This window comes from Nannobrachium achirus (assembly GCF_963921795.1).
Source record: "Nannobrachium achirus genome assembly, chromosome: 14".
Taxonomy (NCBI): Eukaryota; Metazoa; Chordata; class Actinopteri; order Myctophiformes; family Myctophidae; genus Nannobrachium; species Nannobrachium achirus.
The window spans coordinates 38,472,667-38,490,894 of record NC_137821.1 but is presented as its reverse complement, the minus strand read 5'-3'; the positions used below and the strand labels follow the sequence as shown (position 1 = coordinate 38,490,894).

The 18,228-nt window shown below is 42.0% G+C and overlaps 1 protein-coding gene across 1 annotated transcript in view; it reads left to right on the top strand.

The window, feature by feature from the left end:
* Nucleotides 1–18,228, top strand: part of LOC308298440 (uncharacterized protein) — a 46,619-nt gene that overhangs the window by 18,004 nt on the left and 10,387 nt on the right. Inside the window, exons 17-18 of the mRNA XM_080742036.1 lie at nucleotides 1,479–1,562; nucleotides 2,242–2,359. Coding sequence (XP_080598162.1) covers nucleotides 1,479–1,562; nucleotides 2,242–2,359 — 202 coding nt within the window. The remainder of the gene's footprint in view (nucleotides 1–1,478; nucleotides 1,563–2,241; nucleotides 2,360–18,228) is intronic.

Below are 18,228 nucleotides of genomic sequence, written 5' to 3'. Positions count from 1 at the left end.
TGTTTCTCCAGGTCACCCTGTCTGTCCTCTCAAGATCTAAGGTCTATTTGGCACTTCTTCATGTTTGTCTTGATGTTATCCTTAAACCTCTTCTTCTGGCCTCCCGGGGCCCGTTTCCCTTTAACTAGCTGGGAATACAGGACTTGCTTTGGGAGGCGAGAGTCAGGCATTTGGACAACATGGCCAGTCCATCTCAGCTGGTTTTGAGCAATGGTGGCAGTGATGGTGGGAATGTCAGCCTCCTCCAGGACACTGCTGTATGTGGTCCAGGCTTCTGATCCATACAGGAGAGTGGGGAGCACCACTGCTTTATAGACCATGATTTTGGTCTTTGTTTGGATGTCTCGGTTTTCGAATACTCTTTTCCTTGGCCTGGAAAAAGGCCCCACTGGCACAGCTGTGGCGGTGGTGAATTTCATCATCAATGACAGCTTTGGATGAGAGGAGGCTGCCAAGATATGGGAAGCGGACCACATTTTCCAGTCGGATGTTGTCAATGAAGATGTTTGGGGGTATGACGGGTGTACTGCTGTTTGGTGGTGGTTGGTGGAGGATTTGATCAAGAACCCCCAACATTATATATTTGGCTGCGGACTCGCATCTGAAAACATTTTGTTCCAGAAACCTCCCAGAAGCAAAGTTTTGATTAAAAAAATTATATTAAAAAATAATAATAGCAGATGTACAAGAGGGAATTAACTAAAATCTAAAATGACTAGTTCTGTCACTACATGGCATTAGTTTCACCACTGCAGTTTGATGTCTGGCCTGCAGGGGGAGACATGCTCACAATAGAGACATGGAGGAGAGAGATAGCCTAGTAAACTGACTCCTCCCATCTTCAGACCTTCGCATTCGAATGAAGGCAGGAAGAGAGACTGGTTTACGAGGCTAGGAGAGAGAGAGTAGGGCTAGAGAGGGAGATGGAGGCAGTTGCCCATGGCCCGGAGCTATTATCTTTAAGTGCATTTGAAAAACCTTTGCTTTTTTTGTAAACTATTTAAATAGATTTGGAAAAAAGTTGATGTTTGTCCCAAAAAGAGACTGAGAAACTCTGAAAGATGGCCACCATTTGTTTCAAAACACTTTATATCAAAAGGCTTTGTGCCAAACTACCTTCACCAACATATTCTTAAGGCTCATTCCCACTGGGCCAGATAACAAATAAAGAAATATCTTTCTCCATTCAAGTGGATGGTAAGATACAGATAAAAAAAAAATATCAGTGACAGATATTCTTTTTAATCTATATCTTACCATCCACTTGAATGGAGAAATGGATTTTTTTATCTGGAGAAAGAGCTTTTTTGTATCTGGAGAAAGAGATTTGTTTTATCTGTTATCTGGCCCAGTGGGAATGGGCCTTTAGGCATATAACAAATTTTAACAGCCAGTGTTTCGTTTGTGTGTGTGTGTGTGTGTGTGCGTGTGTGCGTGTGTGTGTGCGTGTGTGTGTGCGTTCACATGCCCATGTCCAGATATACCCGGCGGTCATCATAATTACAGACTGGAGGACCTCGCCTTCACCAGGAGTGGAGATAAAGGAGATTCTGCTAATATAGGTAATTGTTTTATTTTGTTTAGATTTTCTATATGCTCGTGGAGCATTTTGTGATTACCAATGTCTGTGAAAGGTGCTCTACAAATACATTTAACTTAATATGCAGTTCATTCACGAATAGTGATTTTTAGTATTAGAATTATTCGACCTCAAAGTATTCGAATAGTCGAATATTCGACAGGACTTTCCAAACTGTCAAATATTAAGTAAGCAAGAGGCGAACATTGTGAAAATAGCCGTTCTACATGCTCACAACGGCGTTGTGAGCATGTAGATCTGCTATTTTCACAATATTTATCTGCGGAACCGAGTCACATTAAATGTAATACCTACAATTCCAAGTGCTTGTCAGGGTGGGGGTCCCCAGTTCAAATATGTTTATTTTGGGGGTCACGGCCTAAAAAGGTTTGAGAACCCCTGGGATAGAGCATTAACAAATTCATCCACCAGGGGCATTGACAACTCATTCTTATGACTTCCTATCTAGCCAAGCTTTATAAACTATAATTTTTTTTAAAGAGAAAAAAAAATGAAAATAAGTGAATATTCGACTTCGGTGAACAATGTCGAATAGTGACTTTGATATTCGAATATTCGAATATTCGAATATTTGGTGAATGCCCTAGTGCACACTCAGTCAAATAATATGATTGTCTCTCTCTCTCTCTCTCTCTCTCTAGGAGTGATATCCCGTCATCCTCTGTTCTTTCCATACTTGAAGAAACACGTGACGGCGTCTGTGGTGGAAAAATACTTTGCTCATCTTATCCAACCTGGAACCCAGCACCCAGTGACACGGTAAGAGACACACGGGGAGAGAGAGACAGGAAGAGAGAGAGAGATAGAGAGAGAAGAAGAGAAATCAAATTAATTGGGGTATGTGGAGCAACTTCCGACACAAAGCAGACCACAAACCATTACATTATCCCAAATGGCGACACATCTGGACGACACATTGTGTGAAAATGTGTTAACAAACACATGCTAATCAGTCTAATAAATTCTGATCAATGCGTGAGAACAAGAAAGAAAAGAAAAAAAAACTCTAAACAGAAAGAAGAAACAATTAAAGCCTAAGATAGTTGCACCCACCCGGCCCCACTCTTGCCTTTCTGTGTGTGTGTGCGTGCGTGTAAATGCACAGAGCGATGGGCGGAGGTGCAACTTGAGCACCCAATGACACACATGACACTAGTTTTGTAGCCTAAAGGCCATTTTACGTCTTACTATTATTTACCGTACACCTTTTTAGATTATTATTATTATTATTTTTAGATGTGGTTTGCTGTTATTATATTGTTTTTTTGATATACGACTGCATTGTCTGAAGGATGCCAAACAAAAACAAATTTTACTCTTATGTACCTGTACAAAAGACGTAACAATAAAGTACAACCTTGAAAACCTTCATAGTCCAGCTTCCAGAAAAGCATGGACTGAAATGATGCTGTATGGCACTGTATCGTTTCCCAAACAGTGCGTCAGAAGTCAGGACCACGCATAGACTGTAAACAAGAAGGACAAAGTGACCCCATTGGTTTCTATAGACCCGTTTTGAAGCATGTTTTTTCAAATATTTCAAATCCACCATCTATCCAGTCCAAAATGTTACCGAAAACGATTGCTATTGGCTGCAACCGCAGCGAGGGCAGGTCTCCAAACTAGCAATTGAAAACATAGTGAAAACAAGTGTTTATGAAAAGGTTTACTAAGGTAATAAAATCAGTTGTAATGTCTGGCCAAAGGTTAAAGTTAACGTCCTACTATTTGTCACATACATTGCTGTATGCGAGATTTGTTCTCCGCATTTGACCCATCTCTTGGAGCGGTAGCCGTGCTGTGCTCGGGAATCGGTAGTATTTATCTAACCCTCCAATCCAAACCTTGATGCTGAGTGCCAAGCAGGGAGGCATTATTGGGTCCTAGTTTTACAGTCTTTGGTATGACCCGGCCGGGGATCAAACCCCGACCTCCCAGTCTCAGGGCGGACACTCTAACCACAAGGCCACTGAGCTGAAATATTTGCACTTGCAGATGAACCCTTTAAAATCGTGAAAGTATTGATTGAAGAATTTATTAGAAGTTTGCAATAGAAAAAAGTACAGTTTCATGACAGTACAAATCACTGGTACAAGGTCAACTAAAAGGAGATCCTAGAAAGCCGAGGCTTATTTCCACAGGAACCACACTTTAAGTATCTCATATAAGTATCTGTGTCGTTTTAGACTTTACGGTTGGCTATTCAAACATTAAGATCTACAAGCTCACAGGAGATTTCTTTGAACACAAATTTCTCTTCTGGGGTTCCCCGGTACAAAACATATGTCAGACATGGGGGTCCGCGGCCAAATATATATACATTTGGGGGTCCGTGGCACGGAAAAGGTTTGAGAACTACTGGTTTAGAACACTGGTTCTCAACCTTTTCAGGCCACAACCCACAAAATAATCATATTTGAACTGGGAACCACCCACCCTGCACAAGCACTTGGAATTGTAGGAGTCGGCATTACATTTAGTTTGACTCAATCTATGCCATTGTGAAAATAGCCGATCTACATGCTCACAACGCCTCATATAGATCAGCTATTTTCACAATTTCTGCCTATAATATTTGACAATTTGACCAATGTTTGAACAGAGGTACTTAAAAGGTCTTTAAAATCCTTACATTTTCACTTTAGAAATGTGCAGATACCCTGTATACAGTCTTATACTCTATGTTGGTCTATTTACTGTTGAGTGAGAAAACAATGCTAACATTTAGCTAAACAAAATAATTTGGGGACCCCCCTGCGGGCCACGACCCACAGGTTGAGACCCACTGGTTTAGAAGGCATTTGTAGAATCGCCCCTGGGTCTTCATGGATTAAGTGAAAGATATCAATTTGGGGGGTCTCCCATAAGCTGGACAGACAGACTGAGCCTGGTTGACTGGTTCCGGTCAGCAGCCTCGTTCACAAAAAGGACCGGGTTTTCATTGACAGATTTGAAGAATATTCTGGAAACTGAGGTCCTTAGCCTGCTGGCAGCCATTAACAAGAAATGTGCCAATGATTCGCCACACAGTGGTGGAAAGTACATTTACTCAATACTGTACTTAATTGGGGCGCCCGCTGGCCTAGTGGTCAAGGCGCATACCACATACTAGGCTATGATGCCTGCTGGCGTCGCCGGTTCGATTTCCGATCCGGATGACCTTGGGACTGAGTTACCAGGGCCCATGATGGAGGGGCCTTAATTATTTTATAGCTATTTAGCTATTGAAAAATAGTAGATATACCAACATTTGTAACCCAGTTTTGCTTCTGGGGGGGTCCCTGGAACTAAATATTTTGAGATGGGGGTCCGTGGCCAAATAGAAATACATATCATTTTGAGGGTCCTTCAGATGAAACAGTGTTTTTCAAAAAACCTTAGAAGGATTTGAAATATTCAAAGACTTTTCGCGATTTTTCAAAAATAGCAGATCTACAAGCTTGCAGCGCGGCACTCGGTGCCGCGTTGTGAGCTTGTATATCTGCTATTTTTCAATAGTTAAAGCACAGGGGGCCCCACAGTGAATCCTTGTACCCATGCAGGGCCCAGAATTGGGTGCGACACCCATGCAGACGGGGATGAACACAATTATCTGTGAGATAACAGCCAAAACCCTGCTTGGTTGATTCCCCAATTACTTGGGAGGAATTGACCGCAGACACACGACACACAGGCCAAGGGAAGTGTGTGGTCCAGACGACATTACCCATTTAGGCCTAGAATTATTGAACGCTTTAACCAGTGAAAAATAGCAGATCTAGATCTGCTATTTTTGAAAAAGTTGTGAAAATGTATGCAAATCTTTGAATATATGTATTTTTAAAGCAAACGTTTGTAACTGAAATTTTGCTTCTGGGGTGTCCCTGGAACTAAATATTTTGAGATGGGGGTCCGTGGCCAAATACATATCATTTTGGGGGTCCTTCACGTGAAAAGGTTTGAGAACCACTGACATAGTAGTCTCTCAAGAACAGACTATCTGAGCTCCAGGTAATTGAAAAGGACCTTTTCTTTGACGATGGCTAGCCAGATTCCTGACATAGAAACATAGGTTTTTCAAAAAACCTTAGAAGGATTCAAAAGACACTTATAGAATCAGGTCAAAATTATAATTTTCAAAAACTTTCAAAAATAGCATATCTACAAGCTTGCAGCACAGCACTCGGTGCCGCGCTGTGAGCTTGTATATCTGCTATGTTTCACTGGTTAAAGCATTCAATAATTCTAGGCCTAAATGGGTTAAAAATGAAATGCTCAATTGCAGCACTCCAGAGAGAAGAACATCTTAAATGTCATGATTCTTTTCAACCAAACGCCCCAGATGTCAGGAAAACACATGCTCTCACAGGAACACAGGAAGTCTCTTCAAACCCTTCCTTCCCCACGACACCCTGGTCAATGCCTCCACACAGTACGTCCTAGAATCCACTGGTGTACCCTTTTGAGTTATTTGTACTTTACCTTTAGTATTTCCAATACTTTTACTTCTACTCCTGACAGCTTGGATCCAAATATTGTAGATCTGCTATTTTCAAAAGATTATTTTGTATACATTTGAAATGGGACATGTTACAATGAGTACTTTCTACTTTTGTACTTTTGCATTTTGATACCAATTTTTGATTGTACTTTTAGTCATGTACATTTTGAATATTTCTACATTGCAGCGTTGATACTTTAACTTACCACTGCTAGAATCTTCCCCCTCCTTTACAATCAAAACTGCAGATTCACCCCACATTTACCGCTGTAGTCGGAAAACTCATCGCATCAGAATCCACCTCACCTCCTAGCACTAATAGTAATAATAACTAGAAAGGCTAGGTTCAACTAGGCCGGTTCATTCCCGGCCGGTCCAGGCCGGCCATTAGGAAAAAAATTAAAATAAAATGTCGGCCTTCGTTCCATTTTGGGGGCTGGGCGGCCAACAAAGTAAATCGTCACTGTCGGGCAGAAAACTCATATCTCCAAGTTTCAAATGTATACATTTTTTCGCAAAGCAAAGCCCTGCTTCATCATACAAGGCCTTTGCACAAAAGTAGTGAAAACAGCAGATCTACTTGCTTGTTGTGTGCTTGTAGATCGGCTGTTTTCACTAGTTTAAATCATTTTTTAAATGATAAATACAAAACAAACGGTTTTGGACATACAAGGTTTCCACCCGACAACGACGAAATACAACTCATGTACAGTAATTGGCCCACTGGCTTGTCACTTGTCATGATCTGAAATTGCAAATCTTTGAGTATAGCAGCAGTGCTATAGAGAGAGATCTCTCTCTATAGCGCGCAATGAGGCCCTCTCCAACTCTTTTTCCCGGGCTGAATCAGGGGCCCAGCATGTCCCTGGCTAGCATAGTTTCACATCAATCGGTGCTGCGTTGATGACTTGTGTGAAATGGCCCCTCACGATTTGTGTGAGTTTGGGAAAATCTGAAGGAGTCGTAGCAAAAAGTGTGTTTTGAAGAATACTTCTGTCCGTTTGGCGAGTTGAATCATGTTCCAAAGAATCCATAGAAAAAAGACTGTTAATTGTACAACATATGGTTCAAGAGTTATAAGCCAAAACGTGAGTTGGCCTGTTATAGAGCCACCACGAGGCCAAGTTGAAAAATGTCTTGGCCTACTGGGAGTGTACCTGCAAAGTCCAACGGTGCCAGAGATTAGCTCCTCGCAAACAGACGGACAGACGGAAAGATCATTATCATCATTTTCAAATTCCAATTAAAATCGTAAAATAAAAAGTACATCAAAAAACATCCAACTAAATCTTTACATTGCTAATTCTGCAAAAGTAAATTTCACTTGTACACAGCAAAACACCATGAAATGCATTTAGAGTAGGATTAGGCACATACCCACTACCCACCAATAATCACCTCATATCGAGCCCCCTGTGAGTGTGAGATGGAGTCAAGTGAGTCAAATCGAGCCCAAAAGACACCCTCCTTTCCAAAGCCCTCCTGTGTGTGTGTGTGTGTGTGTGTGTGTGTGTGTGTGTGTGTGTGTGTGTGTGTGTGTGTGTGTGTGTGTGTGTGTGTGTGTGTGTGTGTGTGTGTGTGTGTGTGTGTGTGTGTGTGTGTGTGTGTGTGTGTGTGTGTGTGTGCGCGCGCGCGCGCGCGTTGAGATTGCCCCCTCTCAGACACAATGGGGAGAAGAAACAAAAAGGCCAGTGTAGATTAGAACACTATCTGGCCCTTAAAAAAAGAGATGAGACGTGTCTCTGCTGTCAGAGATAGAAAGCAGAGACGGATGCTGTCCACGGTTTGATTTGTGAAATTTGGGGGAACATTTTCTTGAGCTCTGTGTACTTTGTATTGGAACTGGAGAAGAAGGAAAAAAAAAGCCAACTGAAAGAAAAGAAGGGAGGCTGAGACAGGGTGCAACGCTTCCTCCTCTAATGCAAAACATCACATGAAAAAGTCTCTGTCGGGTGGAAACCTCATTGTGTCCAAAACTGTTACTTTTCAGAAAATAAAGTAAAAAATAAATGGCAAAAGCAGCAGATCTACAAGCTCAAAAACGTGGCGCGAAGTAGGGCATTTACCAAATATTCAAATATCAAAGTCACTATTCGACGTTGTTCACCGAAGTCAAATATTCGCTTTTTTAATTTGTATTGTTTTCTCTTTAATACAAAAATAGTTTATAAAGCTTTGCTAGATAAGAAGTCATAAGAATGAGTTGTCAATGCCCCTGGTGGATGAATTTGTTAATGCTCTCATCGCAACCCGAGGTGTTGTGAGCTATTTTCACACTGTCTGTGAAACCAAAACAAACTAAACATTAAACTAACATTGTTTGATTATTTTTGGGGGTCCCCAGTTCAAATATGATTATTCTGGGTGCTTAATGACCTCTCAAAATGAAAGTAAATAAATATTAGGAGACAGGGAATATCATAAAGCCCAATATATATACACTGAAAGAGCGACTGGGAGAGAATACAGAAAGAGGGCTAGGGAGACATGGAGACAGGGAGTGGAAAGGATGTGGAGGATGATGTGTTGAGCAATGTGTTGAAACCATAGAACATAAAAAAAGAATGGACAATGTTATGCTCCTGACTGAAATGTTTGGTACTGGGAGTCTGGTGCAGCGCACAGGTCCTGGACCTGGTGAGAGCAGGGGTGGACCTGGTGAGACGTAGGAGGAGCCCGGCCAGGAGTCAACCCACAGAGCCATGCGCTAGGGCATTCACGAATAGTGATTTTTAGTATTCTAATTATTCGACCTCAAAGTATTCGAATAGTCGAATATTCGACAGGACTGGCCAAACTGTCAAATATTAAGTAAACAAGAGGCAAACATTGTGAAAATAGCCAATCTACGCCTCGCGTTGCGAGGCGTTGTGAGCATGTAGATCTGCTATTTTCACAATATTTATCTAGATAGATAGATACCTTTATCCCAAGGGGGAAATTAAGTATCTGTGGAACCGAGTCACATTAAATGTAATACCTACAATTCCAAGTGCTAGTCAGGGTGGAGGTCCCCAGTTCAAATATGTTTATTTTGGGGGTCACGGCCTAAAAAGGTTTGAGAACCCCTGGTATAGAGAATTAACAAATTCATCCACCAGGGGCATTGACTACTCATTCTTATGACTTCCTATCTAGCCAAGCTTTATAAACTATATATCTTTTAAAGAGAAAACAATAAAAAAAATAAGCGAATATCCGACTTCGGTGAACAACGCCGAATAGTGACTTTGATGTTCGAATATTCGAATATTTGGTGAATGCCCTACCACGAGCCAGAGTAGTTCCGGAGCGGTGGAGCGAATGGCCCTGTCTTTCCCTAATGGGACTGATCGTGGGTAGCTAGCTACAGGACTTGATCACCCTGGCTGGGTCACTTGAGTAGGGATGGGACGATACGCGATATTATCACTCACGATAATCGTATCGTGGAGATTGTATTTATCGTGATATAGTCCTCCGTCATGCACTGGGATCAATTCACCTTTTATTTGCAGATAGGATAGGATAGAGATACATTGATATAGGGTAGAAAGAATGAAAGAGCGACTGAATTAACACAGCAGATGGATGCAGAAAGAAAGTCATATGGCCACAAAGTGTGCCGTGTCTGTGTGTGTGTGTGCGTGCGTGCATGCGTGCGTAGTTGCGTACGCATTTCTGTTATATACCAGTCAGTAAAGTAATTCCTACTCTTCCTCCCAGAAAATAAACACACACACAAAACGCAGACCCGCACGCACATGCGCATGCACACACGGGCAGCATGGCACGCAACCCTCAGTGATTAGGTGTGGTTTGGTTTAATCATTCACAGACGCACACACACACACACACACACACACACACACACACACACACACACACACACACACACACACACACAAAAGCTCAGTTTACAGCATACATGGGCAACTGGCGGCCCAGGGGCCACATGTGGCCCTCACCTTCACTTAATGCGGCCCGCAAGTTAATATCTGAATACTGAGATATTATTGTCCAGCTGATAAAATTCCAAACATGCAAACATGTCTGTATTCAACATTAGTAGCTTAATGACTAGACTGTTTTTTTTATGTCCAAAGTGTTTGTATTCAAGTTCATAAAGTTAACTTAAGAATTAAGAACATATAAATGCATTTGAAATTGAATTCAGGATTCCAATTCAAAAATCGCAAAAATAGCCGATCTTCAAGCTCAAAACGTGTCGCACTGTGACGCGTTTTGAGCTTTTAGATCAGCTATTTTTGCTATTTTTGACTGTATATGTCACCGAGTGCCGCGCTGTGAGCTTGAAGATCTGCTATTTTTGAAAAATCGTGAAAATTTGAATTTTGACCCTTCTTAAGGTTTTTGGAAAAAAATATGTTTTTATGTCAGCAATCTGGCCAGCCATCGTCAAAGAAAAGGTCCTTTTCACTTAAATGGAGCTCAGTTAGTCTGTTCTTGAGAGACTGCTATGTCGGTGGTTCTCAAATCTTTTCATGTGAAGGACCCCCAAAATTATATTTATTTGGCCACGGACCCGCATCTCAAAATATTGAGTTCCAGGGACCACCCAGAAGCAAAATTTGAGTTACAAACGTTTGCTTTGAAAATACATATAATAGCAGATCTACAAGCTCACAGCGTGCCGTGCTGTGAGCTTGCTTGTATATCTGCTATTTTTCACTGGTTAAAGCATTCAATAATTCTAGGCCTAAATGGGTTAATTACCAGTTACCGGTATACTAATTAAGGCTCTGTTCTATTTTAGTGTAATTTCAAGGACTTCCATAACTCTGAGAGTGTACAAATGGAACCAAATGGACCCATAAGGGTTGTTGAAAACAAGAACGCTGTGAACGCACAGCCATAGTCACCCTGTCAGTACAACCCAAGACATTCTAGTAACGGTCAAAGATAACCACGGCTGATCAATAAAGACGCTGCAGCAACCACAACCCCACAATAAAAATGTACTTATTACCACAATACAGTCAGTATACATACACTATAAAAGTCATAGAGTTGTTGGTAGTCGTAAAGATTACCCGCAGTGTATGAGACAACCAATTTAATCACTTTAAAAGTGGTGATGGAAGTGCAAGTCATAAAGACACTGTGGGGTTACAGTGGCGAGTGTCATTTCCCTACCTGATCGATGTGACTTGGCCACGCCCTGGTCTGTGATGCAAGCGGAACTGTCTCTTACATGAGCGAGCATTTCCGCGTGATATCTAAAGGTAACGGCAATGCGGCAAGTCCCGGAAAAGACGCGCTGTGATTGGCCAGGCATCATTTGAGTGGCAGCCTCGCGAGGCCCCTCCCCTACGTGAGGCTTTTACTCCCCTACTAATACAAACAGAATGCCGTTTTTATCACCTGCCTCCGTGGCTCAGTGGATTGGTCTCTAGGATTCTAATCCAAGCGCCCCAGGTTCGTATCCCGGTCGTGCCAGTCTTTCTTGCTACACCCCACGGAGGTTAGGTTTAGGGGTAGAGTTGGGTTTTCGAAAAGATAACAAGTAGACATAGCGACAATGCGGCTCAAAGGGACTGTAGTGCCTTGGATGCCGCAGGCCAATTACACGCTCCCAGGGTGGGGCTTTATATTTAGGTTATTTGTAGTGATGTCCGTTATTATCAGCCGGCCGATATAAGCATGAAAAATTATTTCGGAAAATATCGGTATCGGTAACAAAGATTTTTTTTTTCTTTTCTTTTTTTTACAGGATTTCTTACTGTATGGTAGTTAGGGGTGTGCCAAAAACCCCAAAGTGGGGTTTGGGGTCTCTCAGGGATCCTTGAGGGCGTTCCAGGGGGTCCCCAGCTTAATGTTAGCTAGGAACCAAATGGACCCTTAGGGGTCTGTAACTCTTAGTGTACAAATGGAACCAAATGGACCCATTCCATTTGTACACTCTTAATATGATTTTATAATATAAATTGGGGTCCCAGCGATATATAAATGCTATTAAATGGGGGTCCAGTAGCCTAATGCATTTCAAACTGGGAATCCTTGAAATTCAAATGGTTGAGAATCACTGCTAGATATTATATTAGCATATATCGGAATCGGTTATGATCGGTATCGGAAATTAAGAGTTGGATATTATCGGTTATCGGTAAAAATGTCAATATCGGACATCCCTAGTTATTTGTCATATCCGCCCTGTGCAACTTCAAAGCCAAACAGAAATGTATTTTTTATTCATACGCTCCAGTGTTCAGCGACAAAAAACACAATTAAATCGTTAATCGCAATTATTTGTGTGACAATCAGTCCTCGAGTAAAATGTCATAATCGTGACAGCCCTACTGATAGGGACAGATTCGTAAATGATCGCCCACCCTATCATCCACCCTAGTCAGTGCCAGCCCACAAGAGGAAAGCCAGACAGTGTTGTCCTCCTGGAGTGTGATGCAGTGACTTGGGGCGCAGCAGTTCCATGTGCGAACAGAATGGGGCGTCTCCGAGTTACAAGTGATCAGAAAGCGACACTCGCGTTGCAGTGACATCACAGGGTCCCTGGGGTCAACGTCCCCTTCTCCCTCCCCAACTTTAAGCCATTTAGGCACCTAGAATTATTTTTTACTTTAACTATTGAAAAATAGCAGATATACAAGCTCACAGCGCGGCACCGAGTGGCGCGCTGCGAGCTTGTAGATTTACTTTTTTTTTTTTTTATAAATCTTTTTAAAAGCGAACATTTGTAACTCAAATATTTGCTTCTGGGGGGGGGGGGGGTCCCTTGGAACAACATATTTTGAGATGGGGGGGGTCCGCGGCCAAATACATGTCATTTTGGGGGTCCTTGACATGAAAAAGTTTGAGCACCACTAGATATAGAAACATGGGTTTTTCAAAAAACTTACGAGGATTTCGAAGACACTTATGGAATCGGGACAAACAACTCAAAAATAGCAGATCTATAAGCTTGCAGCGCGGCACTCGGTGCCGCGCTGTGAGCTTGTATATCTGCTATTTTTTAATGCTATTTTTTAATAGTTAAAGCATAAAATGTTGCGTAATAATGCGTACCCGGTCTAAATGTGTTAATCAGGATCCGAGACAGCAGTCAGATGTTATTAGTTAGCGTATGTGAATAAGTAAGCAATAAAAAAAAAACATTTGGAGTCCACAAATCAAAAGGATATTTGGGTGATTAATCAGTGACTCTGTGGTGGTGGTAAGTGCTCAGCAGTATAACTCATTGAGTCATTTTTTAATGATCATACTTTGAGTCCCCGGCGGAAGCATTCTTACAAGACCACAGTCAGGGTATGTTCACACTATCCGCCTTTTATGAAGAAAAGGCGCTGCTTATAGCAGTGGTTTCTCAAACATTTTCATGTCAAGAACTCAGGGATAAATAAAAAGAAGAAAATAAATATCTAAATTGCATTGTCAATATTTTTCCAAAGAAATTTAAAAATTGTGATACTTTGTGTGTTGGAAAACAACTCCACAAGGAGTATAGCGGATACATTGTCATATTAGCTAATAATAGGTTTCATAATACTGTTTGTTGTTGAACTGAAAGTAGTGGAATAGGAAGCTTTTCCAGACAAGCTGCAAGGAAAAGCAGTCCTCTCCACGTCTGTGTCGGGTGGAAAGTCCAAAAATGTTACTTTTCAGGATTCAAGTTCCAAAGTAGCAGATCTACAAGCTACTGTAGCTAGGGGTGGGCGATATGGAAAAATACCATATGACGATATTTTTCCAAGCTGTACCACGATACACAATCTTATCACAATTCTTTTTCATGTTGGTTTTTTATGGTTATTTTTCAAGTTAGTGCAACCACCTACAGTACAAGGTAACCAGTAAGACTCCCTAATCGGGAGATAAGCGACCGTTGGTCGCTTATCTCCACAAATATCACAGCCTCCACCTCTCACGTCATACGGGCAGCCATAGTTACACCTGGAATGTTGAATCTCCATATATGGAGATAACCTACCCATCACACACAGTCTGACCTCACCAGCCCATACCTGGGCATGGACGACTTATATCTCCATATACGGAGATGGCCATATATGGAGATACAATACACAAACAAGCCCTATATAAAGGGACAATTCTCACCAGGGAAGAGAGCATTCCCCACTAGCTGAGTATCTTAACTGTTCTGCTGCCGTTGACAGTCCTCACCGTCATTGAAAGGGTTAATACCATGGCGCCGTTGACGGTGAGGACTGTCAATCTTACTGTATATACAGTAAAGATATTATTACTTACTGTACGTCGCTCCGGTCCCGCTCGCATCGGTAATGTCGGCGATTTGTTTACAACGCACGTTGGGCGTGCACGCGAAGTGAAGCTCCTCAATGTTAAGTCAATGGAGAGGCCCATAAAGAAACTTCATTTAAACAAAATAGCCATTTTGAGACATTTTGCAGCAGATCTAAATGTAAACAAGGCACAAGGCAGGGCGCAGCCATCTTCCTCTTCTTGTCCCACACTGTCATGTGACTAGATTACGTAATCGTTGCCGTCAAGTGATAATCCAAAAAAACAAAAACAACCCCCTTCCAGCCCTTCAAAATAATAGCGGCGGCCTATGGAGGAAACTGCGTGGCACCGAGGCACCAAGCAACCTTCAGATTAAGAGGCACTAGTTGTGTTAAGATGGTTGGATGTGATGATAAGCCACAAATAGGCCAAAAGTTTGTTTTACCAATTATCAAGACATACGGGCAGTTGACAGTTTGCCATTGTTACTCATTGAAGTTGAATCTCCATCTGAATCCCTTTTATGCCCATATATGGACATCCCTGCTCTGAGTATCTGACATCACTAATCCCTTTTATGCCCATATATGGAGATCCCTGCTCTGAGTATCTGACATCACTAATCCCTTTTATGCCCATATACAGTATGGAGATCCCTAACAGAATCCATTTTATGCCCATATATGGAGATACCTGCTCTGAGTATCTGACATCACTGTGATGTCACCTGTTTATGCCTAAATATGGAGATCCCTGCTCTGAGTATCTGACATCACTGCGATCTCACCTGTGATGTCACAGTGACACATCACCTCAGTATCTGTGATGTCACAGTGACACATCACCTCAGTATCAGGCATTACACGTATACATTGAGCAGGGCAAAGGTGTGACGTGTGTGACGGACGGACGGACGGACGGACGGACGGACGGATGGACGGCCGGTGGAGGTTTTCATACTAAACTGCGACCTTACGGTCGCAACTAAAAGAAAAAGGAGTAACAGACCATTTAGACCAACTAGCCCTTACCCGTTCAAAGATATGAGCTCCGAAATGATGTGCAGTGGGTGGGTTATGGGATGTGCACTGTGCACACAGTATATGAGGGATGGAAAGTAACTTTAACTGGTGCTTGCATGATAATATGTAGGAGCATCAATGTAAGAAATACCCGTTTCGTTTAATGGCTACAGAGATACCGTGTACCGATCTGCATGATTTTTGGACAAAATCTGTAACGGGGCCAGACAACCGACCCCCCCCCCCGCCCGCCTGCACACACACACACACACACACACACACACACACACACACACACACACACACACACAGAGCTGGTTAAACATGTTGCCTCATGCTAGATGCAGAATAGATATGCCTCAAGCTAGATGCAGAATAGATATAGGTACACCATAAAAAATGCTAATATACAGCATATGATTTGTGAAAGTGACAAACGGGCTTCACAGTTATGTCAGGTGTGTTCATATGCTTATGGTGATGCGATTTCAGATCAATTGCTCCAGCCACTGAGGAGAAACGCTGTGACAGACACTCAGACACTCAGACAGACAGACACTCACTCAGACATTCCGAAAATTATATGTTTGATGGTCCTCAATGTGGGGTCCAGGGACTCTCTGGTTTCCTTTTTAGGAGGTCTAAATTGATCCTTACAATTACGTAACTCTGACAGTATACAAATGAAACCAAATGGACCCTTACGGGTCCATTTGGTTTCATTTGTATACTGTCAGAGTTAAGGAGGAGACTTCTGACATTTTCAAGTTTGAGAACAACTTATTTATAGACAAAAATGCAGGTTTAAATGAATTCTGCTATGAATCTCTGTATTAACAATTCATCAGGAATTTCCCCTCATTGTATCACAATATATACGATATCTCTGAAAAGGCATATCGTGGGGACATTGTATCGTGGAGACATTGTATCGTGGAGACATTGTATCGTGGAGACATTGTATCGTGGAGACATTGTATCGTCTCAACGATATTTATCACCATATCGCCCACCCCTACTGTCGGGTGGAAAGTCCAAAACTGTTACTTTTCAAGTTCAAACGTAGCAAATTTACAAGCTCAAAACGTGTATTGTGTGACGCTGTAGCATGATCGAGTGAGGAGTTAAGTTATGGAGAAAAGAAAACGTATTTCGGCATGTGGAGATGAGAGATTTCTGCCCGACAGAAACGATACGCACGTTTTCTCCAACAACTTAAAAGCTAAAAGCTCCGCTCAGTGTGTTGTGTGGTTAAGTGTGTGTGTCTCGGGCGTTGTGTGGTTAGGTGTGTGTCTTTAAGTGTTGTGTTAAGGAGACGTTGTAAAGTTGGCTGAACCGTGTCTACTCTCACACCCTCACAGCCCCTCCTGCTGAGAGAGACGCTCATTAGTACACTCACACACCACTAGTTAACACAGCAGGGCGCACGCACACACACACACACACACACACCACATACCGTACACACACACACACACACACACACACACACACACACACACACACACACACACACACACCGTACACACACACACACACACACACACACACACACACACACACACACACAGTCACACACACACACACACACACACACACACACACACACACACACACACACACACACACACACACACACACCACATACCGCATACCGTACACAGACTACACACTAGGGCATTCACCAAATATTCAAATATTCGAACATTCGAATATCAAAGTCGCTATTCGACGTTGTTCACCGAAGTCGAATATTCGCTTTTCTTTTTTTTTTTTATATATATATTCTCTTTAAACATATATAGTTTATAAGGCTTGGCTAGATAGGAAGTCATAAGAATGAATAATGCTCTATACCAGGGGTTCTCAAACCTTTTTTGGCAGTGACCCCCAAAATAAACATATTTGAACTGGGGACCCCCACCCTGACAGGCACTTAGAATTGTAGGTATTACATTTAATGTGACTCGGTTCCGCAGATAAATATTGTGAAAATAGCAGATCTACATGCTTGCGAGGCGTTGTGAGTATGTATATCGGCTATTTTCACAATGTTCGCCTCTTGCTTACTTAATATTTGACAGTTTGGCCAGTCCTGTCGAATATTCGACTATTCGAATACTTGGTCGAATAATTAGAATACTAAAAATCACTATTCGTGAATGCCCTACTACACACACACACACACACACACACACACACACACACACACACACACACACACACACACACACACACACACACATTATCATAGATGTGTATGTATGCATATAGTATATATATATACTAGTAATACGCCTCAGGGTGACATGCGACCTCGCCCTTTAGGGTGAGGTCGCGCCAATTCTTGGCCATCTGGCCAGTGCTGTATATCGGACCAGTTACACATAATGGAGATCCTTGTACTGTATATAGTACATCCCTTTTATGCCCATACATGGAGATCCCTGTCTGAACCAGCTGCACAGATATGGTCTGTCTACCTCCATATATGGGCATTCCCATATGAAGTCCTGTTAGATATGGGCTTAACTCATTGAGTGCCTATCCCGAATATGTTCGGGATATATTATCGCATACCAGAGTGCCTATCCCGAACATGTTCGGGATATTAAAAAAAAAAAAAAAAAAAAAATTGAAAAAATTTTTTTTTAATTTTTTTTTTGGACCCCATCAAATCTAGTGAACATGATTTCAATCGCGATTTTGCATGTTCCACCCCCATACAACCCCATCTAACATACAGGGCAGCCATGTTTGTTTACATAACATGTAAAACATAATGGCGATTATCTCAAGAATGCCTGAACGGATTTCCAATCGGATTTTTTTGTTTGAAAGCTGTGAACAAACTGCACAAATCCACTTCAATGCAATCCAGGATTGCATTGGATTTTTTAGAGCTC